We start from the raw sequence: 27,261 nt of genomic DNA, 5'->3' as shown, positions 1-27,261 counted from the left end.
CATAGAGACTTGGGAGTCCTTGTGCAGGATTCCTTAAAGTCCTGTATTTTGCTACCGGCAGGTTAAGGTCTATTTTCTGTGAGCATGTTTGCTTGTTTGTTGCAATACAAACAGTTTAATAGGATCACTTTAGTGGCAAATTGAAGTTCTTTTCTCCACACAAGTCATTAACTCATCTACTGGGAAAGGCTAATGCGGTTGTTTTTGTTTGCACAGATCATACACATTTCTATATACTCTGCCTCCTTTAACATGGTACAAGTTCCACAGGATCAATATTTGCAACATAATAAAGGTTAATTGTATGATAATTCAATATCAGGATTTCACGAATAAATTGGTGACAAGTTGAGTCATGAGATAAACTTGAACATAAATCCTTGTTGAAGTAAGATACAAGGTCTCAACCATTGTGTCAATGGATGCCAATGTTCCTGTTGTTGAGATAGGGGGAGAATCGAACACTCCAGATTACTACATTGGCCATTTCATGGATATTACATATGGTTTGCATCGGCTGTGCTATAAGGATTGAATAAATTGTTGTATGAAGAGTACAAGATTCCACAGTGCCTATAAAAAGTATTCAGCCCCTTAGAAGTTTTCATGTTTTATTGTTTTACAACATTAAATCACATTGGATTTAATTTGGCTTTTTTGACACTGATCAAAAGAAAAACACTCTTTCATGTCAAAGTGATCTAAATAAATTACAAATATAAAACACAAATAATTGATTGCACTCCTCTTTAATATGACACACCAAATCATTGCTAGTGCAGCCAATTGTTTCAGAAGTCACGATTAGTTAAATGCAAGTTCCTGTGATGGCAAGGTGGTTCAATTGCTTGCAGTAAAAATAGACCTGCATCTAGAAGGTCCAACTGCTGGTGAGTCCGTATCCTGGCAAAAACTACACCATGAAGACAAAAGAACACTCCAATCATCTCTGTGAAAAATGTTATTGAAAAGTACAAGTCAGGAGATGGATACAAGAAAATTTCCAAGTCACTGAAAATCCCTCGGAGTACAGTTAAGTCAATCATCAAGAAATGGAAAGAATATGGCACAGCTGTGAACCTGCCTGGAGCAGGCCATCCTCAAAAACTGAGTGGCCATGCAATAAGGGGACTAGTGTGGAAGGCCACCAAGAAACCTATGTCAATTCTGGAGGAGTTATAAGCTTCAGAGATTGAGATGGGAGAGATTGTGCATCCAACTGTTGCCTGGGTGCTTCAACAGCCACAGCTTTGCGGGAGAGTGGCAACGAGAAAGCCACTGGTACTGCCCTGGTTCATATTTTTACTGTTATGCGGTAAGTATTTCATTTAGCAGTTCTGTTGGAGCAGTCTGTTCTGCTGTGAGCCTGTTTGGGTTACTGTTGAAGATAAGGGATGATGAGGAATGTGTGCCATCCAATTAGGATGGTAGAACTGAGGAGAGGCTTTTCTGGTGAGGGACACTGAGGTTGGGCTTGAGGCTTTTGTTTGGTGGGAGATGAAGAGGGAAGATGACATTCATATGTCCGCTGGGATTCTTCCAATTTGAAAGGATGCTCCAGGGTATATTGGGAGCACAGCAACTTTCCAGCATGTCATGGTGAAAACAGTGCCAGATATGAACTTGCTTGAGGTGTTGGTGTATCTGGACGATCTCATTGTGTTCGGGTCCACCTTGGAGGAAAATGAAGCGAGGCTACTGAAAGTGTTGGGCTGCCTGAAAGCTGAAGGGTCCCTGGACAAGTGACAGCTCTGTAAGACATCTGTCAACTATGTTGGGCACATAGTCTCATGGTATGGAGTCGCTACAGATCCACTAAGATAAAGGCGGTGACCATATGCCAAGGCCCCAGACTGTGAGTGCCCTGTGTTTGTTCCTTGGATTCTGTGGGTACAATCAGAGTTTCATGAAGGACTACTCTAATGTGAGTCACTCTTTAAATCAGCTTTTGTGTGGTTACCCTCCCTTGGGGACAAAAGGAGAGGACAGTAAAGATTATCATAGCCCTTCAGAGCTGTTTGGAGTGAGACGGGAGGTGAAATGTGAAAAGGCCTTTCAGTCACTAAAGGAGCTGCTGATGAAAACTCCTGTGCTGACTTTTGCAGACCCCCGATTGCTGTATGTACTGCATACGGATGCCAGCAGAGAGGGATTAGGAGGTATTCTGTATCAGGATGAGGACACAGGGTTGAGACCTGTTGCATTTGTCAGGCGGAGTCTGTCATCTTCTGAGAAAAACTATCCCACACACAAGTTGGAATTGGGAAAAACTGCAGTGCTCAGATGTGCAAAGCTGATAGAGACCAATCCACACAGACTCAAGGCTGTAATTGCTGCCAAAGGAGCATCTACTAAATACTGACTTGAAGGGGGTGAATACTTATGCCATCTAATAATTTGTGTTTTATATTTGTAATTAATTCAGATCACTTTGCAGAGATCTGTTTTCACTTTGATACTGAAGAGTCTTTTTCTGTTGATCAGTGTCAAAACAGCCAAATTAAATCCACTGCGATTCAATGTTGTAAAACAATAAAACATGAAACCTTCCAAGGGGGTGAATACTTTTAACAGGCACTGTATATGTGTGAAATTCTGGAAGAGAAGTTTGAGCTGATAACATTGAAATTGCACATTTACCAGATTCAATAGGTTCGATGTTTGCATGGAGTTCTAAACATACCGCAGATGCTGGAAATCCAGAGTTAACACACACTTAATGCTGTAGAAGCTTAGCAGTTGGGCAGCATCTATGGAAAGGAATAAAGTCTCTAATTTTTTGATTGTGGCCCTTCAGTTCACTCTTTATTTCTCTCCATAGATGCTGTCTGACCTGCTGAGTTCCTCCAGCATTTTGTGTTCATCGAACTCTATGTGGTTTTGATGCTTTTTACCGGCGTTAATTTTCTTCTTGAAAAAAAGGGCTGTCTTTGTAGAATAAACTCTTTGAGAAATTACTACTAATAGAAGAATAGCAAAAACTAATTCTAATCATGTAATATGAAAAGCAATAAAATTTTCAGTAAGTTAGGACAGTTGAGATAATTCCAAGCTAACAGCCAGGTAAAATTATCTAAACTGTGCTTCCTAAGAGATGATTGACCTGCAGAAACATTTAAAAAAGATATATATTGCATCTCAGTGATCCACTTTGACCCTGCGTGGTTTGTTTATTAATTTCTAAATCACTACACTATTCTGCTAAGAAAACAAAGAAGATGCAATACACCACTCATGACGGCACAGCTAAATCCTAGTAAACAGGCAATTGGTTTGCAAAAGCAAAGCTCAAAAAAGTTTCTAAAGTACAACAAACATTGCATTCTGCACCTAATACTTTTTTATTCACTAGCCTGACATAATCAAATACTTATCCAATTCGATAGATTATCCACTACTTACATTTCTTGTTAAGGTTATAATTGTGCTCACTGTGAAATTTGGCCATGGTTTGATAGATCATAGTTACATTTCTTACAGCTTTCAATATATCCCAATTTCACTACTTCATGCAATTGGGTATGCCAAGTAGAAAAGAATAAATTACCTTTCCGGTTATACACTTCCAAACCATGATTAGTTGCTCAGCTGGCTCACTGACTGTTAATCATTCACTGTGGATCACAATTCTCATGCCTAAAAGGAACTGGAGTTGTTATCTTTCCTTGTGATGGATGAGATTTGACAAAATGTATCTCATAACAACTCTATTGTAGGAGAGACACCTAGACAGTCTCTCTAAAAGGGAGGCAGTCTGATTTAGGAAATCAATTTATACACTCATAATAAAATGGAATCTAAAATGCAAGTTTAATGTTTGGTAGTGTGTTCTTCTATAATAGGATGGAAGTCTAGATTTTTCATTATGCCATTAAACTGACATTACCCGATTTGGACCTGGCTGTATGCTATTGTGTGCAGAACCAAGCTAATTTAGGAGAGACAACTTTATTTATGTTATGATAATCTTGTTCTGGGATCTCGCCAGTTTGGGACAGTGGATCTGTTAAAAACTCTTAAAAGAAACCTTAAAAGTGGTGGTGGATAAATATAAAAGAATGCAGACGCTGTAATCCAATTCTGCATATAGTTCAGATGTTGCAATCGTCAGCAGGTTAATAAAAATGACTGTCAAAACAGTTGAGATTTGCCCTGTATAGGAGCACATATTTTCCGCCTGTTGTAAGTAATGGGAACATCTATCCTAATACATTTTTTCTTATCAACTGAAATGACAAATTAATATTTTGATGGTACATTTAATAATTACAAGCTCTAGCTGAGTGCACAAACATAAAGTACAAACAGGTCTGTGTGGAATTTTCAAATCAGTATTTATAATAAAGGATCTCTGGCAAAGAGTTAATATAAACCAGAATAATTTTATTTGAACTTCATAGCGATGGCTTAAGATCCAAAAGCATGGTCTGAATTTTAAATAAAGTCAACTGCAGAAGTTTAGGAAAAATTGAGGTTGATTAAAGTATATTGAGAATTATATCAACATCTTGAATAGATAATGAACATTAAGAATTAATTCATAATTATCAATGAATATAAAAGCTCCCCTGGCAAAGTAATTGCACTGTGGTTAACTCTAGAAGTTAAGAAAAATACAGATTAAAGAATAAGCTTACAATATTGCTAAAACAGAAGTAAGTATGAGCACTCGAACTGTAATAGAAATCAGTAAGAAATAAAGACTGTAAGAGCTTTTACAAATGAAAAAGTCCTAGATTAGTGAATCATAGGACCCTAAAAGTCAGGGACCCTTAGATTAAATGGATATGGAAGTGACAATATCATTTTTGTAAAAATCAATCTTCATCTCAGAGGACAGAAAAAAGCATAGTTGTGAGTCCCAAAACATTCAGTGAGTACAATTCAAGAATCAAAGATTCAAAGTACATTTATTATTAAATTGTGTGCAGTATACAACCCTAGATTTAGATTTGCATTCTAAGTGACATGGATGAAGGGACACAGATATATATAACCGCTCTATTAATGAACAAAAAGTAGATGGAAAAGTGAGCTGTGAATGGATGAAAAAGAGGTTCAAAGGGATGGATAGAGTGTCTGAGGGCAGAGTATAATTTTGGGGAAATGTGAGATCACTTACTTTGATAAGAAGACTAGAAAAACAGATTAACCTCTAAAAAGTGAAAGATATGCTTTTGTTCAGAAGGATTTAGATGTTTTTGTGTTTAAATGACAGAAAGTTGATGTAAAAACATGCAAAAGGGAAACAGTTACTAATAATTACAGGACGGATGGGGAGAGTGTGAGAGGAAGGAACTCTTGCTGTAGTTACATTGGGTTTTGAAGGAATAATATCTGGAGTACTGTGAAGAAATGTAGAATTTGAAACCCTTTCTCTGAAGAAGGATAGTCTTTCTTAATAGGTGAAAAGCAGTTTTACTCTTTTTACTATTTTGGTGGGGATGGAAACAGTATTCTACGTATTAAGAGCAGTTTAGTGGACTGCATAGAAGAATGACAGAGATTTTCATAGAACTTAAAGTCAGCACAATAAGCACGGATATAGGCCCTTCATCCCAACCAGTCTATGCTGACCATTGTTTAGAATTCTTGCAGAGCTCAGCAAGGCCTTTATTGAGAAGTTGTTTCTGCTGCATATAGAGCCTCAAACCATGGGTCATGCACCCAGGACACCCGGCTGCCATTCAGAAAGTGCTTGTCTTTGGAATTCCATGGCATAAAAACTGTGGATAATTTGAGCATGAAATTGACTGACTTTTCGCATAAGGAAATCAAAGGTCATGAGGAAAGTGTAGGAGAGTGTTTAGGATCACAATTTTATTGAATGGCAGGCAGAGCAACGTGTTGAGCAGTGCGGCCCACCAGTACATATTCCTTATGCTTGCATAACACCCTGCTGAAGTCTTGGCCACTGAACACAAAACAATGAGAAAAAATTTCCTGGATGCAAGTCCACTGTGGAATATAATAACGGGAAAACACATACATTTTATATTGTTTCAACAAAGGGAGTAAAAGGGAAAGCTTAGGCATATTTTCTCTCAATCATTCAGTTTCTTCATCATGGGAAAAGACAATTAAACCAATGTTTTATAATATGGCAAAACTCCAGTAATCTTGCCCCCTCTGCAGTGGCAGGTTTTCTGGACTATTGGTTATCACTCCTATTAATAACCCAGCACATTTTTATTTTGTATTTTTAAAAGTTAATTGAGTAGTATAATAATCCCAAGAGTTTAAAGGGAGTGTAAGAAACTGCACCTGGTAAGCCAAATGTCAACCAATCCAGATTTCAGAACAATTAGACATTAGACTAACAAAGTTTTATTGTTGTTAAAAGTAAAAGACTTTGTGAAGGAAAGAACAATGTTAATCAACTAACCATTAAAAAAATTTCTTTTGGTGTCAATATACTTAGAAATTTTTATTTACCTGTTATGCATCCAGTATATATTATTTCTTTTAATTCACTACGGTCCAGCAAAAAGTGAAATTGTTATATTCAGGAATGAGTTAAGACCATGGCAACCATTAGAAATCAACTGAAAGTCAAAATTAACTGTGATCCAGTCACGGAAAACTTAAAGCTTAAACAGATAAAATGTTCAAAGGAGGTAAAAGAAATATAATAAACACCTTTGATAAACGTTTCATAGTGAATTCCTAGCAATGCTTACTTGGTATAAATATTTAATAAGTGGACTTACGTTGAAAAAGCATTGTTTTGCTTCTCGCACCGTATTCCCTTGCAATTGTTGGGCTCCTCTGAAGCGCTGGTTTCATAGTAAAAGTACAGCTGATTCAGTCCATTTGCAAAAGCAAGCAACACCAGGCAATAAATGAAGAGGAACTTGAGAATATCAAGGAGCATGCGACCCAGTGAAATCTGAAGTGGTCCCAGGTGAGAGTTTGCAGTGAAAAGTGAGATTAAACGAAGGGAACTGAAGATATTGGCTATAGCAAAAAGGGCTTCAGCTATCAATGTCGGGTGCCACATCTCCCACTCTTCTCGAGGACGTGAGCCATTGTACTTCAAAACAAATAACAAGTTAGATATCAACAATAGGAACATAAGATCATAAGACAGAGGATCAGAATAAGGTCATTCAGCCTATCGAGTCTGTTCTGCCATTCTATCCCTCTCAACCCCATTCTCCTATATTGTCACATAACCTTTAACGTCCTTACTAATCCAGAATCTATCAAACTCCACTTTAAATATCACCACACTCAAGCTAAAGCAATTCATCCCCAGCAACACACACAACATGGCGGAGGAACTCGGCAGTCTAATTAACTGACCAAACTTACCGCATTTAATAAGCAATATATTGCTGCTGATTCGAATCTTCGGAGAGACCCCCACCCCACACCCCACACCGAGCTCTGGATGAAGTAGAGCCAGTTTACAAATTTTTCCCACCTCACAGCCTGAGGGAAGAGGAGAATTTACCTTTAATTTCTATGCACTTAAGCAGAACTGAATTTGTGGTGGTGACGACAACAGATGGGTGGAACTCTTGCATATGTGTATTGCTAATATCCAGCAATGAAGCTATTGCATTCAATGTTCAAAGTTCAAAGTAAATTTACATCAAAGTACAGGTATGTCACCATCTACTACCTTGAGATTCATCTTAATCATTCAAAGTTACCACTAGCTGTTATCTACAAAGGAAACTAACTTAAACATCACACATCAACTAATCTGCCTCATGGCTAATGTGATTGGCTCTGAAATAGATTTTACCCTGGTTTTATAGAATTCCACCCAGGGAACATGAGCTGCCATTTCATATAACGTAGACTGTTCTCCTCATAAGACCATAAGACCATACGATATGGGAGCAGAATTAGGCCACTTGGCCCATCGAGTCGGCTGCACCATTTCATCATGGCTGATCCATTTTCCCTCTCAGCTCCAATCTCCTGCCTTTTTCCCATATCCCTTCATGCTTTGACCAATAAAAAATTATCAACCTCTGCCTTAAATAAACATAAAGACTTGACCTCCACAGCTGCCTATGGCAATGAGTTCAATGATTCACTGCTTTCTGGCTAAAGAAATCCCTCCTCTAAAAGGACACTCCTTTATTTTAAGACCGTGTCCTCTGGTGTTAGATACTCCCACCACAGGAAACATCTCTCCACATCCAATCAATCAGGCCTTTCACTATTCAATAGGTTTCAATTAGGTCACCCCTCATTCTTCTGAATATAGGCCCAAAGCCCTCAAACACTCTTCATATGACAAGCTGTTTATTCTTGGAATCATTTTTGTGAACCTCGTTTGTTCCCTGTCCAGTTTCAGCACGTCATTTCTAAGATAGGGCCCTAAAACTGCTCACAGCACTCCTAGAGAGGCCTGAACAGTGCTTTATAAAGTTACATTACATCTTCGCTTTCATAGTCTAGTCCTCTTTAAATGAATGTTAACTTCACATAGGTCTTCCTCACCTCAGGCTCAACCTGCAAATTAGCTTTTATGGGAATCCTGCACAAGGACTCCCAAGTCCCTCCGCACCTCAGATTTTTTGTATTTTCTTTCAATTTAGAAATAAGCAATATTTACAGTTCTTCTACCAAAGTGTATGACCATACACTTCCCAACACTGTATTCTACCTGCCGTTTCTTTGTCCATTCTCCTAATCTGCCTAAGTCCTTCAATAGCCTCTCTACTTCCTCAAAACTACTTGCGTCTCCACCTTTCTATGAAAATTCTCCAAATTTTGCAACAAAACCATCAACTCTATCATCCAAATCATTGACATATAACCTATAAGAATTAGTCACAACACAGACTCCTGTGGAACACCACTTGTCACTGACAGCCAACCCGAAGAGCCTCTCTTTATTCGCACTCCTTGCCTCCTGCCGATTAGCCACTGCTTTATCCATGATAGAATCTTTCCTGTAATACCATGGGCTCATAGCTTGTTGAGCAGCCTCATGTGTGGTAGCTTGTCAAAGGCCTTCTGAAAATCCAAGTACACAACATCAGCTGATTTTCCATTGTCTATCCTGCTTGTTATTTCTTCAAAGAATTTCAACAGGTTTGTCAGGCAAGATTTTCCCTTGAGGAAACCATGCTGACTACGGCCTAATTTATCATGCACCTCCAAGTACTCCAAAACCACATCCTTAACAATTGTCTCCAACATCGTCTTAACCACTGAGGTCAGACTAACTGGCCTATAATTTCCTTTCTTCCGTTTCTCTCCCTTATTGAAGAATAGAGTGACATTTGCAATTTTCCATTCTGTTGGAACCATTCCAGAATCTAATGAATTTTTAGAAGATTATTATTAATGCCTCCACAATCTCTTCAGCCACCTCTTTCTATACACCATCTGGTCCAGATGACTTAGCTACCTTCAGACCTTTCAGTTTCCCAAGAACCCACTCTCTAGTAATGGTAATTTCACATACTTCATGACCCCGATAGCTGGAACTTCCTCCTTACTGCTAGTGTCTTCCACAGTGAGACTGAAACAAAAAACTTATTCAGTTCATCCGCTATTTCCTTGTCCCCCATTACTACCTCTCCAGCATTGTTTACCAGTGACCTGATATCCACTCTCGTCTTTCTTTTATACTTTATGTATCTGAAGAAACTTTTGATATCCTCTTTAATATTATTGGCTAGCCAACTTTTGTATTCCATCTTTATGTTCTTAATGACTTTCTTAGTTGCCTTCTATTGGTATTTGAAAGCTTCCAAATCCTCTAACTTTCCACTAATTCTTGGTCTTTTATATGCCCTCTCTTTGGCTTTGATTTCTCTTGTTAGCCACAGTTGTATTATCTTGCCTTTAAAATACTTCTTCCACTATGGGATGTATATATCCTGTGCCTTCTAAATTGCTTTCAGAAATTCCAGCTATTGCTGCTCTGCTGAAATCCCTGCCAGAGTTTTGCCAATCTATTCTGGCCAAACCCTCTCGCAGGCTTCTGTAATTTCCTTTACTCCACTGTAATACAGATACATCTAACTTTGGCTTCTCCTTCTGAAATTTCAGGGTGAATTTGATCATATTATGATCACTTTCCCCTAAGGGTTCTTTTACCTTAATCTCTCTAATCAATTCTGGTTCATTGCACAACGCCCAATCCAGAATAGCTGATTCCCTAATGGGCTCAACCACAAGCTACTCTAAAAAGCCATCTAATAAGCATTCTAGAATTTCCGTCTTGGAATCCTGCACCTACCTGATTTTCCCAATCTACCTGCATATTGAAATTCCCCTTGACTATTGTAACAATGCCCTCTTGGCATGCATTTTCAGTCTCCCATTGTAACTTGCAGACCACATCCTTTCTACTGTTTGGTGGTCTGTATATATCTCCCATCAGGGATTTTTTTTTTATCCTTGCAGTTTCTTAATTCTATCCACAACAGTTCAACACCTTTCAACCCAACGTCATCTCTTTCTAATGATTTAATTTCATTTTTTACTAACAGAGCCACGCTTCTGACATCCAGCCCATCGAATCTGCCCTGCCATCCATCATGGCTGATCCCAGATCCCACTCAACCCTATACACGTGCCATCTCGCCATATCCTTTGATGCCCTGACTGATCAGAAAACGGAGGGCAGAGCATAGTCATGTAAGCGCCAAACCTACTCCTTTACTTGCATCTTCGGAAACAGCTCTATTTCTATCTCTGATATCTCTTTTTTTCCCTTTCAAGGTTCTTTGGAAAACCCTGAGCTGGAGTTACACTCTGACTTCGGTTCTTTGTGGGAATGGGACCTGCTCTCAGGCCACATGACTGGCCGCTTTTTGATATCCCAAGGGCGCGGCCTGGAAGACTAGCGCGCCTGCAGGGTGCCGGATTTTCATGGCTCTGGAGATGGGCTGATTCAAGGGCAGTGCCCCTGACTGAAGCATCACGGGAGAACACGGAACATTGGGAACAGCGGGTTGTCTGATGGCTGTGTGTCCAGAGACCTGAGTTCTCTGGGCACAGAACTTGGAAAAAGCGACGCAACAGACTCTTAACACCATAAAGTCAGCAAGTTGTCTGTTATGTCTCCCATCTCACTGTGAAATGGGAACATCTCTCTTCCCTTATTAGAGAGCGAGAGAGCCTGGGGTATGTTGAATTACCAGGTGAATGAGTACTCTTTGGAGTATTACTGTGTCTTTATTGATGCTTTGGTGCATGCTTGAGTGCTTGGTGGGGGGTGCTGGTGGGGGAAGGGGGTCATTGCCTTGTTCCTGTTTGTGCGTGGGAGGGGGGTCTTTGGGTTCTAACATTTAACAGTCATTCATTTGTTGGGGCACTCCTTTGTTTTCATGGATGTTTGTGAAGAAAAAGAATTTCAGGATGTATATTGTATTCATTTCTCTGACATTAAATGTACCCATTGACTTATTGACCTATCAACTTCCGCCTTAAATATACGCACAAACCTGGCTTCCACCACAGTCTGTTGCATAGCATTCTCAGATTCACTGCTCTCTGACTAAAAAATAATCCTCCTTTCCTCTGTTCTAAAAGGTTACCTCTCAGTTTTGATGCTGTGCCCTCTAGTTCTGGATACCCCCACCATAAGAAACGTCCTCTCCACATCCACACTAAGTAGTCCCTTCAACATTTGATAGGTTTCAATGAGATCTCCACGGATTCTTCTACGTTCCAGTGAGTACAGGCCCAAAGCTGCCAAATGCTCCTCATATGTTCACGCCTTCATTCCCGGAATCATCCTTATGAAACTCCTCTGGACTCTCTCCAATGACAATATATCCTTTCTGAGATATGGTGCCCAAAACTGTTGACAATACTCCAAGTGCTGCTTGACTAGTGTCTTATAAAGCCTCAGCATTATTTCCTTGCTTTTATTCAAATTTATTTGAATTTGAATTTGAATTTATTTATTTAGATCTTACATCTGTCCCATAACATGAGGGAGTAAAAATCTTTGCGCTATGACTCCATTGCAATGTCCAGACATGTGGATTTATAAGTCTTATCGCTTGTAGAAAATAAGCTGTCCTGTGGCCCGTTAGTCCTGGCTTTCATGCTGTGGCACCGTTTGCCAGACGGAAGCAGCTGAAACAGTTTAGGCTGGGGTGACCAGTGTCCTCAGTGACCTGCCAGGCCTTCTTTACTTACCTGTTGCTGTACATGTCCTCAGTGGAGGGAAGTTCACATCCACTCCACAGTGCCCAGCGATCAAGGGTGGTGCCGTTCCCATACCAGGCGGTTTTACAGCCAGTCGGGACGCTCTCAGTGGTGCCCCTGTAGAAGGTCTTGAGGATCTGGGGGCTCATGCCGAATATATTCAGTCACATGAGGTATAAGAAATGCTGTTGTGCTTCTTTTGCCACACAGCTGGTGTGTACAGAACAAGTGAGATCTTCGGTGATGAACATGAAACTGCTCACCCTCTCAACAGCAGTCCCATTGATGTTAATTGGGGTGAGGCTGTCTCCGTTCCGCCTGCAATCCATGATTGGCTCTTTTGATTTTTGGACACTGAGGGAGAGGTTGTTCTCTTGGGACCACTGTCTCAGGGTGTTAACCTGACCCTGTAGGCTGTCTCGTCACCGCAAGAAATAAGGCCAATCAATGTTGTGTCATCTGCAAATCTGATCAGCAGATTGGAGTTGTGTGTGGCAGCACAGTTGTCAGTGTAAAGGGAGTAGAGGAGGGGGCTCAGGACACAACCCTGGGGGCACCTGTGTTGAGGGTCGGAGGGGCAGCCTTGAAATAAATGCCAACATTGTAGTTGCCTTCTTTACCACAGACTCAGCCTGTAAACTTCTGGGAGTCTTGCACGAGGACTCCAAAGTCCCTTTGCACCTCTGATGTTTGAAACTTCTCCCCATTTAGAAAATAGTCCACACTATAGTCCACAATAAATGTATTATTGTATATTTTCTAGCACTGTATTCTAAGAAGACCAAGATTTTCCCTGTAGAAGTGGGATGCAGGAGATTCGTTGCTACATCTACGACCAGTCTATTGAAGAAGATGGGTTGAGGGGTCACTCCCTCCAACAAGCAATCAAGTCCTTGTCAAACACAGCAGAAGAAAGCAGCAATTGGATTTGGATTAAAAGGAAAGACAACGACTGGGCTGCAAGATGAAGACAGGAGGGTATGGAACTGAGGGGGGTGTATCTGGGACGCCAGGTAGCACCATTGAGTCCTCTGGAGACGTCATGGGCTTATCAATGAAACGTCAAAGAAGGAAGGTGCCCACCTGATGACCCCGATGACGTAACTACCCTCCCTCCTTGTCACCACTCCAAGCCCACTGCCAACATCGAGAGTGCCGACTTACCATAGGGATTGAAACATCAAGTCCTAGTAGCTCTATCTGCCACATTTTTGCCCATTCTTCCAGTTTGTCTAAGTCCTGCTGCAATCCATTCAATGCAATGTGTATCCTTGGACATAACGTTCCCAGCTATAATCTTATTTCAGCCATGATTCAGTTCTGTCTACAACACCATACTTGCCAATCTGTAACTATGCTACAAGTTCATCGACCTTATTCTGTGTACTGCAAGTATTCAAATATAACACATTTAGTCCTTTATTCACCCTTTTCATTTTTGTCTGCCTTTTATGTTGCAATACATCCTGTTGACTGCAATTTTGCCCTATCATCAGCCTCTCCTTGCTCAGACACTCACTACACATTTCCTCTGTTTTTAAACCACCTTCAGCCACCATCACTTTGATTCCGAGCCCCCTGACAAATTAGTTTAAACCCACATGAACAACTCCAGCCAACCCACCTGCAAGGATATTGGACCCCTTCCAGTTCAGGTGTAACCCATCCCTTTTGTATAGGTCCTACCTTCCCCAGAGAGATCCCAATGATCCATAAATCTGAACCCCTGGCCCCTGCGCCAGTTCCTCAGCCACTGGAACGTGGCACTGGCAGCAATCTAGAGATTACTACCCCAGAGGTCCTGCTTCTCAGCTTTCTAATTAGCTGCCTAAAATCTGTCTTCAGGACCTCATTACCTTGTCTACCTATGTCGTTGGCGCGAGTACGAACCAAGACTTCCGGCTGCTCACCCTCGCTCTTGTGAATGCCATGGACACATTCTGAGACATCCCTGATCCTGGCACCAGGGTGACAACATACCATCTGGGTGTCTCTATGGCACCCACAGAACCTCATCTCTGTTCCTCTGACTAAAGAACTTTTTATCAACGCTGCAGTCCTCTTTACCTCTCTGCTCCCCTGAGCCACAGCACCAGACTCAGTGCCAGAGACCAAGTCACTGTGGCTCCCCCCGGCAGGTCATCCCCCTCAATAGTATCTAAAGTTGTATACTTATTATTGAGAGGAATGACCACAGGTGTACTCTGCACTAGCTGTGCATTTCCCCTCCTTCACCTGTCAGTCACCCAGTTACCTGTCTCCCGCAATCCAGGGGTGACTACCTCCCTGTAGCCCCTACCACCTCCTCATTCTCCTGTACGAGCCGAGGGCCATTGATCTGCAGCTCAGTTCCCTAATACATTCTTTAAGGGACTGCAGCTGGGTGCACCTGGTGGAGATGCGTTTACCTGGGAGACTGGAGGTCTCCAGATTTCCCACATCCCACACACAGTACATAACACTGCCCTGGAGCCACTCTCACTATACTATGCACTAATAGATGAGGAATGAACAAATATGAACACAGAGAGAGTAACCTACAAGACGATCTACCTCACCCAGGCCTGGTGAGCCAAAGCCACTCCAAACACTGGCACGCTCTGAAACAATGGCCACTCCACTCGCACCTGCGCTATTTTCATTGGGCCTTTCTAATGAGTCCCTCTTGTGGATCCGTCGCTCCTCAACTCAGAGAATCTGCCACACAACTCTGCCGTTCAAATCTCCATTGAGGCCCAATTAAAAAGCTCTTTTCACACGTCCCTGATGTGGATTGTCCAGCTCATCAAGAATTTCATTCTTCGTACAGCAACTGCTTCACCTGTAACCACTAGCAACTACAGGGAGTTGTGAACACAGCTCAGCATATCACAGAAACCAGCTTTCCCTCCATCGACTGCCCATGTATCTCGCTTCCTCAGTAAAGTAGCCAGCATAATCAAGGCCCCAGTCATCCAGCATTCTCTCTCCTCCCCTCTCCCACTGGACAGATGACATAAAGCCTGAAAGCATGCACCACCAAGCTCAAAGACAGCTTGTAAATGACTATTAAATGGTTTCTGTTACATTACTGCATTTTCTGTTACATTTAATTCTGCATTTTGTTATTGTTTTACCTTGTACTACCTCAGTGCTCTGTGTAATTTGATCTGTATGAACAAAGCAAGCTTTATACAGAACCGTAATACACGTGACAATTCCAATCCATTTCCATTCCTGTCACCTGCTAGGAGGACGGGGTTCTCTGGTACGTGCTCTACTGCCACTATCTTATCAACTATCTTACACCATCTTACCACTATCCAGTCAACCTTATAGATGCTTTTATAAATGAATTTTAATAAATAATAATTTATCACCCAACATCGGCTGTGTTTCTGCAAACAACTTGTTATATAGCAGGTTCACTCCTGAACCAGAAGGATTAACTTCTCTCACCCCAACTCTGAACTGATTCCACAGCCTGTGGGCCCATTTTCAATACTCAGCTCACAGAAACATAGAAAACCTACAGCACAATACAGGCCCTTCGGCCCACAAAGCTGTGCCGAACATGTCCTTACCTTAGAAATTACCTAGGGTTACCCATAGCCCTCTATTTTTCTGAGCTCCATGTACCTGTCCAGGAGTCTCTTAAAAGACCCTATCATTTCTGCCTCCACCACTGTCGCCAGCAGCCCATTCCATTCACTCACTCCTCTCTGCGTAAAAAACTTACCCCTGACATCTCCTCAGTACCTACTTCCAAGCACCTTAAAACAGTGCCCTCTCGTGCTAGCCATCTCAGCCCTGGGAAAAAGCCTCTGACTATCCACAGGACAATGCCTCTTATTATCTTGTACACCTCTATCAGGTCACCTCTCATCCTCTGTCGCTCCAAGGAGAAGAGGCTGAGTTGCTGGTGAACGCAGCAGGCCAGGCAGCATCTCTAGGAAGAGGTACAGTCGACGTTTCAGGCCGAGACTCTTCGTCAAGACTAACTGAAGGAAGAGTGAGTAAGAGATTTGAAAGTTGGGGGGGAGGGGGAGATCCAAAATGATAGGAGAAGACAGGAGGGGGAGGGATGGAGCCAAGAGCTGGACAGGTGATTGGCAAAAGGGATATGAGAGGATCATGGGACAGGAGGTCCGGGAAGTAAGCCAAGGTGGGGGGGGTGAACCCAAAGGATGGGCAAGGGGTATATTCAGAGGGACAGAGGAAGAAAAAGGAGAGTGAGAGAAAGAATGTGTGTATAAAAATAAATAACAGATGGGGTACGAGGGGGAGGTGGGGCATTAGCGGAAATTAGAGAAGTCGATGCGTCCAGTGCTCCCGATGTGGCCTTTTATACAATGGCGAGACCCGACGCAGACTGGTAGACCGCTTTGCTGAACACCAACGCTCTGTCCGCCAGAGAAAGCAGGATCTCCCAGTGGCCACACATTTTAATTCCACATCCCATTCCCATTCTGACATGTCTATCCATGGCCTCCTTTACTGTAAAGATGAAGCCACACTCAGGTTGGAGGAACAACACCTTATATTCCGTCTGGGTAGCCTCCAACCTGATGACATGAACATCGACTTCTCTAACTTCCGCTAATGCCCCACCTCCCCCTCGTACCCCATCCGTTATTTATTTATATACACACATTCTTTCCCTCACTCTCCTTTTTCTCCCTCTGTCCCTCTGAATATACCCCTTGCCCATCCTCTGGGTTCCCCCCCCCCCCCGTCTTTCTTCCCAGACCTCCTGTCCCATGATCCTCTCGTATCCCTTTTGCCAATCACCTGTCCAGCTCTTGGCTCCATCCCTCCCCCTCCTGTCTTCTCCTATCATTTTGGATCTCCCCCTCCAACTTTCAAATCTCTTACTAACTCTTCCTTCAATTAGTGCTGACGAAGGGTCTCGGCCTGAAACGTCGACTGTACCTCTTCCTAGAGATGCTGCCTGGCCTGCTGCGTTCACCAGCAACTTTGATGTGCGTTGCTTGAATTTCCAGCATCTGCAGAATTTCTGTTGTTTGAGAAAAGGCTGAGTTCACTCAACCTGTTCTCATAAGGCATACTCCCCAATCCAGACAACATCCTTGTAAATCTTCTCTGCACCCTTTCTATGGTTTTCACGTTCTTCCTGTAGTGAGGTGACCAGAAATGAGCACAGTACTCCAAGTGGGGTCTGACCAGGGTCCTATATAGCTGTAACATTACCTCTCGGCTCTTAAACTCAATCCCATGATTGATGAAGGCCAATGCACCGTATGCCTTCTTAACCACAGAGTAAACCTGCATAGCAGCTTTGAGTGTCCTATGGACTCGGACCCCAAGATCCCTCTGATCCCCCACACTGCCAAGAGTCTTACCATTAATACTATATTCTGTCGTCATATTTGACCTACCAAAATGAACTACCTCACACACCTCTGGGTTGAACTCCATCTGCCACTGCTCAGCCCAGTTTTGCATCCTATCAATGTCCCACTGTAAACTCTGACAGCCATTCACACTATCCACAACACCCCCAACCTTTGTGTCATCAGCAAATTTACTAACCCATCCCTCCACTTCCTCATTCAGGTCATTTATAATGTTCTCAATATTTACCTATTTATCTATCTATCTATCTATCTATCTATCTATTTATTTATTTATTATTTAGTGTTTGTAAGGTGTTTCTTCTTTTATGTTACTGCATAGGCTAATTAAAATAGCTTCTTTGTTATGTTATAATTAAGATGGCTTCTTTGTGATGTTAACTGCTGAGACAATGGTTCTCTTTCTAGCAGCTTGTTTGGGATATATTACTGATAAGGAGAATTGTATCCATTTGTTAACCAATTGGGATAGATGTTATTCTTTTTTGTGTGTCTGTAAACTATTGTGATGCGCGGGATTTTGGGCAGAAGGCGCGATGGGGAGAGAGAGAGTGGACGCGGTGCTGTGAGCTGGCTGACGGGAAGGACCCCGAGCCCGAATCCGAGGTCCAGGGTTGTCGGCGAGGAGAGGAGATGAAGACAGACTCATGTGGAGCGTCTGGTTGACCAATGTGTGTGGTCCCAGGGCGGCGGGACAAGGTGGTCAGAGGGGATTCAATACTGAACAGAGGACGTTACTAGAGCTCCAAATGTTGTGCACGAAGAGGTTGAACTTTGATAAGTTTGGTGCCTTTCACTTTCCTTTTATATATTATCTCTATTAATTACATATTTCCAGTAATATCTATAAATTGTAATCATTTAGTCATATATGGTGTACTGTCTGTTATTTGGGCGGGGTGGGGTACATCACACAGCATCCACACAAACTTAATTATTCCAGTCTGGCGGGGGCGGGAGTTGTTTCCCCTAGACGACAGCGAGTTAAGCGACCCTGAGGCTTACCGGGGGGCTACATTTGCAAATTTTTTTTTTTGTATTTTCACAATTTGCTGTCATTTGCACTTTAGTAGTTTGTCCATCTTTGTTGTGGCAGCTTTTCATTGATTTGATTGTGTTTCTTTGTTTTTACAGTGCATGCCCACAAAAACGAATCTCATCAAGAATCCTGACATAAACTGCATGCACTTTGATAATAAATTTTCTTTGAACTTTGAATAGAGAGCTGATACATCACAGGAATTTCAATTAAAGCTGTATAAATGTATGCTATAAACGAAGGGCAGAATTCTCTTCCCCTGAAGCTAACAGCTGCTTCAGCAACCGGTAAACTTCAAAATAACACCGCTTACCTCACGTAAAGAAACAAAATGGCTGTAAAAACTATCTTAGCACAAACTCTAAATTACTCTTTCACAAAGCTAAAAGAATCACATGATGCGTTGCTGCTGAAGAAAAGAACACCTGCTCTGGTTTCAAGACCAAATTTGTAAAAATGTATCAATAAGAAAGAGAGGTAAGAGATTTTTTCTTGGCCTAATGCACAATAAAATAGCAGAAATACATTTCAAAGTTCTGTTCTACTGAAGATGAAGGCATTTAATTTTAGAAGCGCAGTACAACTGGTCCATATGTTAATCACGCTTGGTCACAATGAAATGTTCATCCTTCTCTTTTGAATGATTGTGTTGTTCTTTGGTTTATCATATTTTTCCAGAATCAGGTTTATTATCACTGATATATGCCATGAAATTTCTTGATTTGCAGCAGCAGTACAGTACAAGAGATAAAATTACACCAAGTTACAAAAAATAAATAGAGGAAAGGATGAATAACAAAGTCTTGTTCGTGGGCTGATGGATTATTCAGAAATCTGACTGGCAGAGTAGACAAAGCTGTTCCTAACTTACTATGTTTTAGTGCAGAAGAACTTGGAGACCCCTTCAATCTCCTTTGCCTTTTGGAAAGTACATGTTCACCCTTTTTGGGTGCTGTCAATATGGAAATTAATGCCCTATATATAAAGAATTTGCATTCAGTGTCATGTTATAATGTTGCTGATTTCTGCAATGCTGGAACAGCCTTAACATTTTCAATTGCAAATATAATTTGCCAACACTTCAGATGGTTTTAGATATTTAAATAGCCCCTGTTGAGTGATAATTTCACAGCGCTGCACTAATGTTTGCTTAGCAATAAACATAGCCTACTTCATACTATGAGAGCATAAGACAGGGGAGCAGAATTAGCCCATTCAGCCCATCGCGTTTTCTCCACTATTCCAACATGGCTGATTTGTTATCCCTCTCAACTCTATTCCCCTGTCTTCTACCCATAAACTTTGATATCCTGATTAATCAAGAACCTACCAATGTCCACCTTAAAGATACTTAAAATGATTTGGACTCCACAGCCGTCCGTGGCAATAAATTCCATGGATTCACCATCCTCTGGCAAAACAAATTTTTCCTCATCTCTCAATTCTGTGGCAGTGCCCTCCGGTCCTAGACGCCCCCACTATAAGAAATATCCCCTCCACATCCACTCTATCCATGCTTTTCGGTATTCAATTGGTTTCAATGATTTCCACCCTGCCCCCCACCATTCTTCTAAATCCCAGCAAGCATAGGCCCAGAGCCATTAAACGCTCCTCATATGTTAACCCTTTCATTCCTGGGATCATTCTCGTGAACCTCTTCTGGACCCTCTCCAATGCCAGCTCATCTTTTCTCAGATAAGGGGCCCAAAACTTCTCACACTACTTCAAGTGTGGTCTGACCAACTCCTTATAGAGCCTTAGCATTACATCCTTGCCTTTGTATTCTAGTCCTCTTCAAATTAGTCCTAACATTGCATTTGCCTTTCTCACTGCAGACACAATCTGCAAATTAACCTTTAGGGAATCCTGCATGAGGACTCACAAGTTCCTCTGCACATCTGATTTTTTAATTTCTTCCTCATTTTGAAAATAGTCTAGGCCTTTATTCCTTCTGCCAAAGTATGTGGCCATACACTTCCCTACACTATATTTCATTTACCACTTCTTTGTCCAGTCTCCCAATCTGTCTAAGTCCTTCTGCAGACTCCCTGCTTCCTCAACACTACCTGCCCCTCCACCTACCTTTGTATTGTCTGCAAACCTGGCCAAAAAAAAAGGCCATTAATTCATTCATCTAAAATCATTCAGTTCAGTTTTCGTTTATTGCATGCATTAAAAAATGATACAACGTTCCTCCAGAATGATATCACAAGAAAACACAGGACAAACCAAAGCTAAAACTGACAAAACCACATAATTATAACATATAGTTACAACAATGCAAAGCAATACCATAATTTGATAAAGAGCAGACCATGGGCACGGTAAAAAAAAGTCTCAAAGTCCCAATAGCCCCATCATCTCATGCAGGCAGCAGAAGGGAGGAACTCGCCCCGCCATGAACCTCCAAGCGCTGCCAACTTGCCGATGCAGCACCATTGGAAGCACCCGACCGCAGTGGACTCTGAGTCCGTTCAAAAAATTCGAGCCTCCAACCAGTCCCTCCGACACAGCCTCTCCGAGCACCATCCTCTGCCGAGCGCTTCGACCCCACCCCAGCCACTAAGCAACAAGCAAAGCCGAGGACTCAGGGTCTTCTCCTCCGGAGATTCTGGACCACACAGTAGCAGCAGCAGCAAAGCAGGCATTTCAGAAGTTTCACCAGATGTTCCTCCGTGGTCTCACGTCTGTCTCCATCAAATCAGGACTGTGCACGGCACCCTACTTGACAAATAATAGACATCACCACCGGAGTGGCTGCTGCGAGTTGCATCGCGCCACCATCTTCCCCGCCTCCACATTGACATATCATGTGAAAAGAAGCAGTCTCAACACCAACTCTGCAGCACACCACTACTCACTGGTAGTCAACCAAAATAGGCCCCTTCTATCCCACTCTTTGCCTCCTGTCAGTCAGCCAATCTTCCATCTATGATAGTACCTTTCCTGTAATACCATGGGCTCTTAACTTGCTAAGCAGACACATGTGTGGCACCTTGTCAGAGACCTTCTGAAAATCCAAATAAGTAACATCCATTGACTATCCTTTGTCTTTCGCGCTTGTCTATCGTGCCTACCTTCTTTGTCTATTGTGATTATTTCTTCCAACAATGCCAACAGATTTATCAGGCAAGATTTCCCCTTTAGAAATGCTGATTTTGGCCTATTTTATGATGTGCCTCCAAGAACTCTGAAACCTCATCCTTGATAATGGATTCCAACATCTTTCCAACCTCTGAAGTCGGGCTAACTGACATATAATTTTCTTTCTTTTGCCTCCATCCCTTCTTAAAGTGTGGAGTGATATTTGCAATATTCTAGTCTTCAAGTACCATTCCAGAATCTGGTAATTCTTTAAAGGTCATTACTAATGCCTCCACAATCTCTTCAGCTACATCTTTCAAATAACTGGGGTGCAGTCCATCTGATCCAGGTGACTTATCTACCTTCAGATCTTTCAACTGCCCAGCACCATCTCCTTAGTAGTAGCCACAACTCTCATTTCTGCCCCCTGATACCCTTGCATTTCTGGAATTCTGCTAGTACCTTCCACACTGAATACTGAAGCAAAAAACTTATTAAGTTTGTTTGCTATTTCTCTCTCCCCCACTGCTACCTCTCCAACATCACTTGCCAGCGGTCCAATATCCACTCTCATCTCTCTTTTACTCTTTATATATCTGAACAGCTTTTTGTATCCTCTTTTATATTATTGGTTAGCTTACCCTCATATTTCAACTTTTCTCTCTTTATCAATTTTTTGGTTGGCTTTGGTTGGTTTTTAAAACCTTTCCAATCCTCTACCTTCCCATTAATTTCTGCTATATTATATATGCCCTCTCTTTTGTTCTTATGCTGCCTTTGACTTCCTTTGGCAGCCAAGGTTGCCACATCCTCCCTTTAGAATACTCCTTCATCTCTGGATTGCATCTTTTTTGTGCCTTCCAAATTTCCCTCAGAAATACCAGCCACTGCTGTTCTGCCATCATCCCTGCTGATGTCCCTTCCAATTAACTTTTGTCAGCTCTTCTCTCATGCATCTGTAATTCCCTTTACTTCACCATAATAACAATATATCTAATTTTATACTCTCCTTCTCAAACTGCAGAGTGAATTCTATCATATTATGATCATGCCTCCAAGGCCACTAATCAGATCTGAGTCATTACATAACACTCAATCCAGAATTATCATTCCCCTAGTGGGCTCAACCACAAGCTGCTCTAAATAGTCATCTTGTAGACATTCTACTAATTTCCTCTCTTGGGATCCAGCACCAAACTGATATTCCCAGTCCACCAGCGTATTAAAAGCCCTCATGACTGCAGTTGAGAGGGTGAGTAGTTTCAAGTTCCTTGGCATACACATCACCGAAGATCTCACCTGGACTGTACACACCAGCTTTGTGGCAAAAAAAAAGCAAAGCAGTGTCTCTTCCACCTCAGGCGACTGAAGAAGTTTGGGAGTCCCCAGATGCTCAAGACCTTCTACGGGGATACCACTGAGAGCATCCTTACTGGCTGTATCACCACCTGAGAACTTCCCTCCAGTGAGGACATTTCCAGCAGCAGGTGCAGAAAGAAGGCCTGGAAGATCATTGGTGACACCAGTCACCCCAACCATAAACTGTTTCAGCTGCTTCCGTCTGGCAAACAGTACCGCAGCCTTGGACCAACAGGCTATCGGAGAGCTTCTTTCTACAAGCCATTAGACATAAATTCACATGTCTATACATTGGGACGAAGTCATAACAGAATGATTTTTACTCCCACACATCGTGGGACGGATGTAAGCTTTAAATAAATTCGAATTGAAATTCAACATTGCCCTTTTTGCATGCCCTTTCTATCTCCCATTGTAATTTGTAGCCCTCATCCTGGCCACTGTTCAGAGGCTTGTATATAACTCCCATCAGGGTCTTTTTATCCTTGCAGTTTCTTAAGTCTATCCGCAAGAATTTTACATCTTCTGATCTAAGTCATCACATTCTAAGGATGTGACTTCATTTTTTACCAACAGAACCACCTGACCCCCTCTGCCTAACTGCTTGTCCTTTTGATACGATTTGTATCCTTGGATGTTAAGCACTGAACTATGATCTTCTCTCAGACTCAGAGATGCCCACAACATCATACCTTCCAATCTCCAACTGTGCTACAAGATCATTTACCTTATTCCTTATGTTGCTTGTGTTCAAATATAACACATTCAGTCCTGTATGCATCACTATTTTTGATCTTGACTCCTTGTTACACTTTAACTCATCCCAGTGACTGCAATTTTGCCGTCATCTGCCTGAATTCCTCACAGTCTCATTATACACTGCACCTAGTTGTATACCAACAGCCCCATCCTCAGCCTTATTACTTCAGTTCCCATACCCGTGCAAAATTAACTTAAACAGCTCTAGCAAACCTGCCCGCAAGCATATTGGTCCCCCTCAGGTTCAAGTGTAACCTCTCCATTTTGTACATGCCATACCTTCCCCAGAGGTGAGCTCAATGATCCAGAAATCTGAAACTCTTTCTCCTGCACCAATTCTTCAGCCATGCATTCATCTGCCAAATCATCCTATTCTTACCCTCACCGGTGCTTGGCACAGGCAGCAATCCTGAGATTATTACCCTGGAAGTCCTGCTTTCTAGCTTTCTACCTGGCACTCTAAATTTTCTCCTCAGGACCTTCTCCCTTTTCCTACCTATGTCATTGGTACCAATATGTACCACGACTTCTGGCTGTTCATCTTCCCCCTTTTCAACACTGAGGACCTGATCCAAGATATCCTGACCTTGGCACTTGAGAGGCAACATATCATCTACGTGTCGCTTTTACGTCTACAGAATCTGCTTTCTGCTCCTCTAGTTATGGAATCTCCTGTCACTGTTACACGCCTCTTCTCTGCCTTCCCTTCTGAGCCACAGGGAGCTGATCGCTGTTGCTTCCCTATGGTAGGTTTTCTGGTACTGTTGGCAATGAACACACAACTTTTCAATGCCTTTATAGCAATACCTGCATCAGGCTGTAGTTTATTGATTACCGCTCAGTGTTGATTGCCCTCAGTTTTAATCAGCAAGCTCCAAAGTCTGGGCATCTGTACCTCCCACTGCAATTGGATCCTTGACTTCCTCAACCAGAAACCACTGTCAATGCAGATCTGAAATAACATCTCCCCCTTGCTAACAATCAACACTGGCACATCACAAGGATAAAGTGCTTAGCTCACTGCTCTACTCTCTCTACTCCCACGACCGGGTCGCTAAGCACAACTCAAATGCCATCTATAAATTTGCTGATGACACAACTATTGTTGGCAGAATTTCAGATGGTGATGAGGAGGTGTACAGGAGCAAACTGGGTCAGCCGGCTGAGTGGTAACAGAACAACAACCTTGTATTCTATCTCAGTAGTAAGACAAAGGAATTGATTGTGGTCTTCAGGAAGAAGCAGGCGAGGAAGCACACACCAGTCCACATCGAGGGGTCAGCAGTAGAAAAGGTGAGCAGCTTAAATTCCTGGGTGTTAGCATCTCTGAAGATCTACCCAGGGCTCAAAATTACAAAGAAGGTACGACAGCAGCCATATTTCATTAGAAGTTTGAGAAGGCTTGGTGTGTCACCCAATGACACTCGCAAATTCAACAGATGTGCCAGAGGGAGCATTCTAACTGGTTACATCAGCATCTGGTATGGAGAGGCCACTGCTCACATCAGAAAAAGCTGCTGAAAGTTGTAAACTCAGCCAGCTTCATCAGGAGCACTAGCTTCCCCAGCAGTGAGGACATCTTCAAAAGGCAATGTCTCTAAAAGGCAGCTACCATTGTTAAGAACCTCCATTACTCAGGACATGCACTTTTTGCATTGCTACCATCAAGGAAGAGGGGCAGAAGCCTGAAGATACACACTCAATGTTTCAGGAACAGCTTTTCCCCCTGCACCATCAGATTTCTGAATGGACAGTGAACCCAGGTAAACTACACTATTTCTTTTCTCATTCAGGGAACGCTAAATCTTTGTGGGTGGAGTTCAGAAACTGTAAGGATTAAAAAAAACATTATGGGAATCATATATAGGGATCCAAATAGAAGCCAAGGTGTGGGGTTGAGATTGCAAAGAGATCTGGAAAAGGCATATAATAGGGGTAATGACACAATTGTAAAGGGGTACATTAATATGCAAGGGGATTGGGAAAATCAGGTTGGTGTTGGATCGCAAAAGAGGGAATTTGTTGATAGCTTTTTAGTGCAGTTTGTACTTGAGCCTACTTGGGGAAAGGCTATCTTAGACTGGATGGTGTGTAATAACCCAGATCATGTTAGGGAGCTTAATGTAAAGGAACCATTAGGAGGCAGTGATCATTTTATGATTGAATTCATACTGCAATTTGAGAGGGAGAAGCATAAGCCACATGTATCAGTATTGCAGTGGAATAAAGGGAATTACAGTGGCATGAGAGAGCATCTTGCCCAGGTGGATTGGAGGAAGATACTGGCAGGGATGATGGCAGAGCAGAGATGGCTACAGTTTCTGGGAATAATTCACAAGGCAGGATAGATATATCCCACAGAGGAAGAAGTTCTCAAATGGCAGGGCTAGTCAACTGTGGCTGACAAGGGAAATTAAGTGCTGCATAAAAGTGAAGGAAAGGGTATATAAGGTAGCAAAAGTGAGTGGGAAATTGGATGATTGGGAAGCTTTTAAATTCCAACAAAAGGCAACTAAAAAACTGTAAGAACAGATAAGATGAAATATGAGAGCATACTAGCTAACAATATAAACAGAATACCAAAAGTTATTTCAGTTATATAAACAGTAAAAGGGGGGTGCAAGTTGATATTGGACCACTGGAAGATGATGCTGGTGAGGTAGTACTGGGGGACAAAGAATTGGTAGTTGAACTTAATGGGTACTTTGCATCTGTCCTCACTGTGGATGACACTAGCAGTGTGCCAGAGATCCGTGACTGTCAGGGAGCAGGGGTGAGTGTAATTGCTATTACAAAGGAAAAGGTGCTTGGCATACTCAAAGGTCTTAATAGGATAAGTCACCTGGACCAGATGGGCTACATCCCAGAGTCATGAGAGAGGTTGCTGAAGAGTTAACGGATGCATTGTTCATGATCTTTCAAGAATCACTTGATTCTGGCATGATCCTGGAGGAATGGAAGATTGCAAATGTTACTCTACTCTTTAAGAAGGGAGGAAGGCAAAAGAAAGGAAATTATAGGCCAGCTAGCCTAACCTCAGTGCTTGGGAAAGTATTGGAGTCCATTGCTTAAGATGGGGTCTCAGGGTATTTGGAGACTAATGATAAAATAAGTCAAAGTCAGCATGGCTTCTGTAAAGGGAAATCTTGTCTGACGAATCTGTTAGAGTTCTTCAAGGAAGTAACAAGTAGGGTGGACAATGGAGAGGCAGTGGATGTCATTCACTTAGATTTTCAAAAGGCATTAGATAAGGTTCCACACATGAGGCTGCTTAACAAGATAGAATCCTATAGTGTTACAGGAAAGATACTGACATGGATAGCGGAATGGCTGACAGGCAAGAGGCAGTGAGTGGGAATGAAAGGGGCCTTTTCTGTTTGGTTGTTGGTGACTAGCGTTATTCCTCAGGGGTCAGTATTGGGACCGCTACTTTTCACATTCATTTTCAATGATTTGGATAATAGAATTGATAGCTCTGTGACAAAGTTTGTGGATGATACAGAGATAGGTGGAGGGGTAGGTAGGCTGAGG

General features: G+C 42.1%; 1 protein-coding gene across 1 annotated transcript in view; it reads right to left on the bottom strand.

Moving 5' to 3' along the window:
- The window catches only part of LOC140204285 (short transient receptor potential channel 5-like), a 137,410-nt gene that overhangs the window by 42,316 nt on the left and 67,833 nt on the right, over positions 1-27,261 (bottom strand). Inside the window, exon 6 of the mRNA XM_072270874.1 lies at positions 6,711-7,033. Coding sequence (XP_072126975.1) covers positions 6,711-7,033 — 323 coding nt within the window. The remainder of the gene's footprint in view (positions 1-6,710; positions 7,034-27,261) is intronic.

The sequence above is a fragment of the Mobula birostris genome, chromosome 10 (assembly GCF_030028105.1).
Source record: "Mobula birostris isolate sMobBir1 chromosome 10, sMobBir1.hap1, whole genome shotgun sequence".
NCBI lineage: Eukaryota > Metazoa > Chordata > Chondrichthyes > Myliobatiformes > Myliobatidae > Mobula > Mobula birostris.
This window is presented reverse-complemented; position numbering and strand designations above follow the sequence as displayed.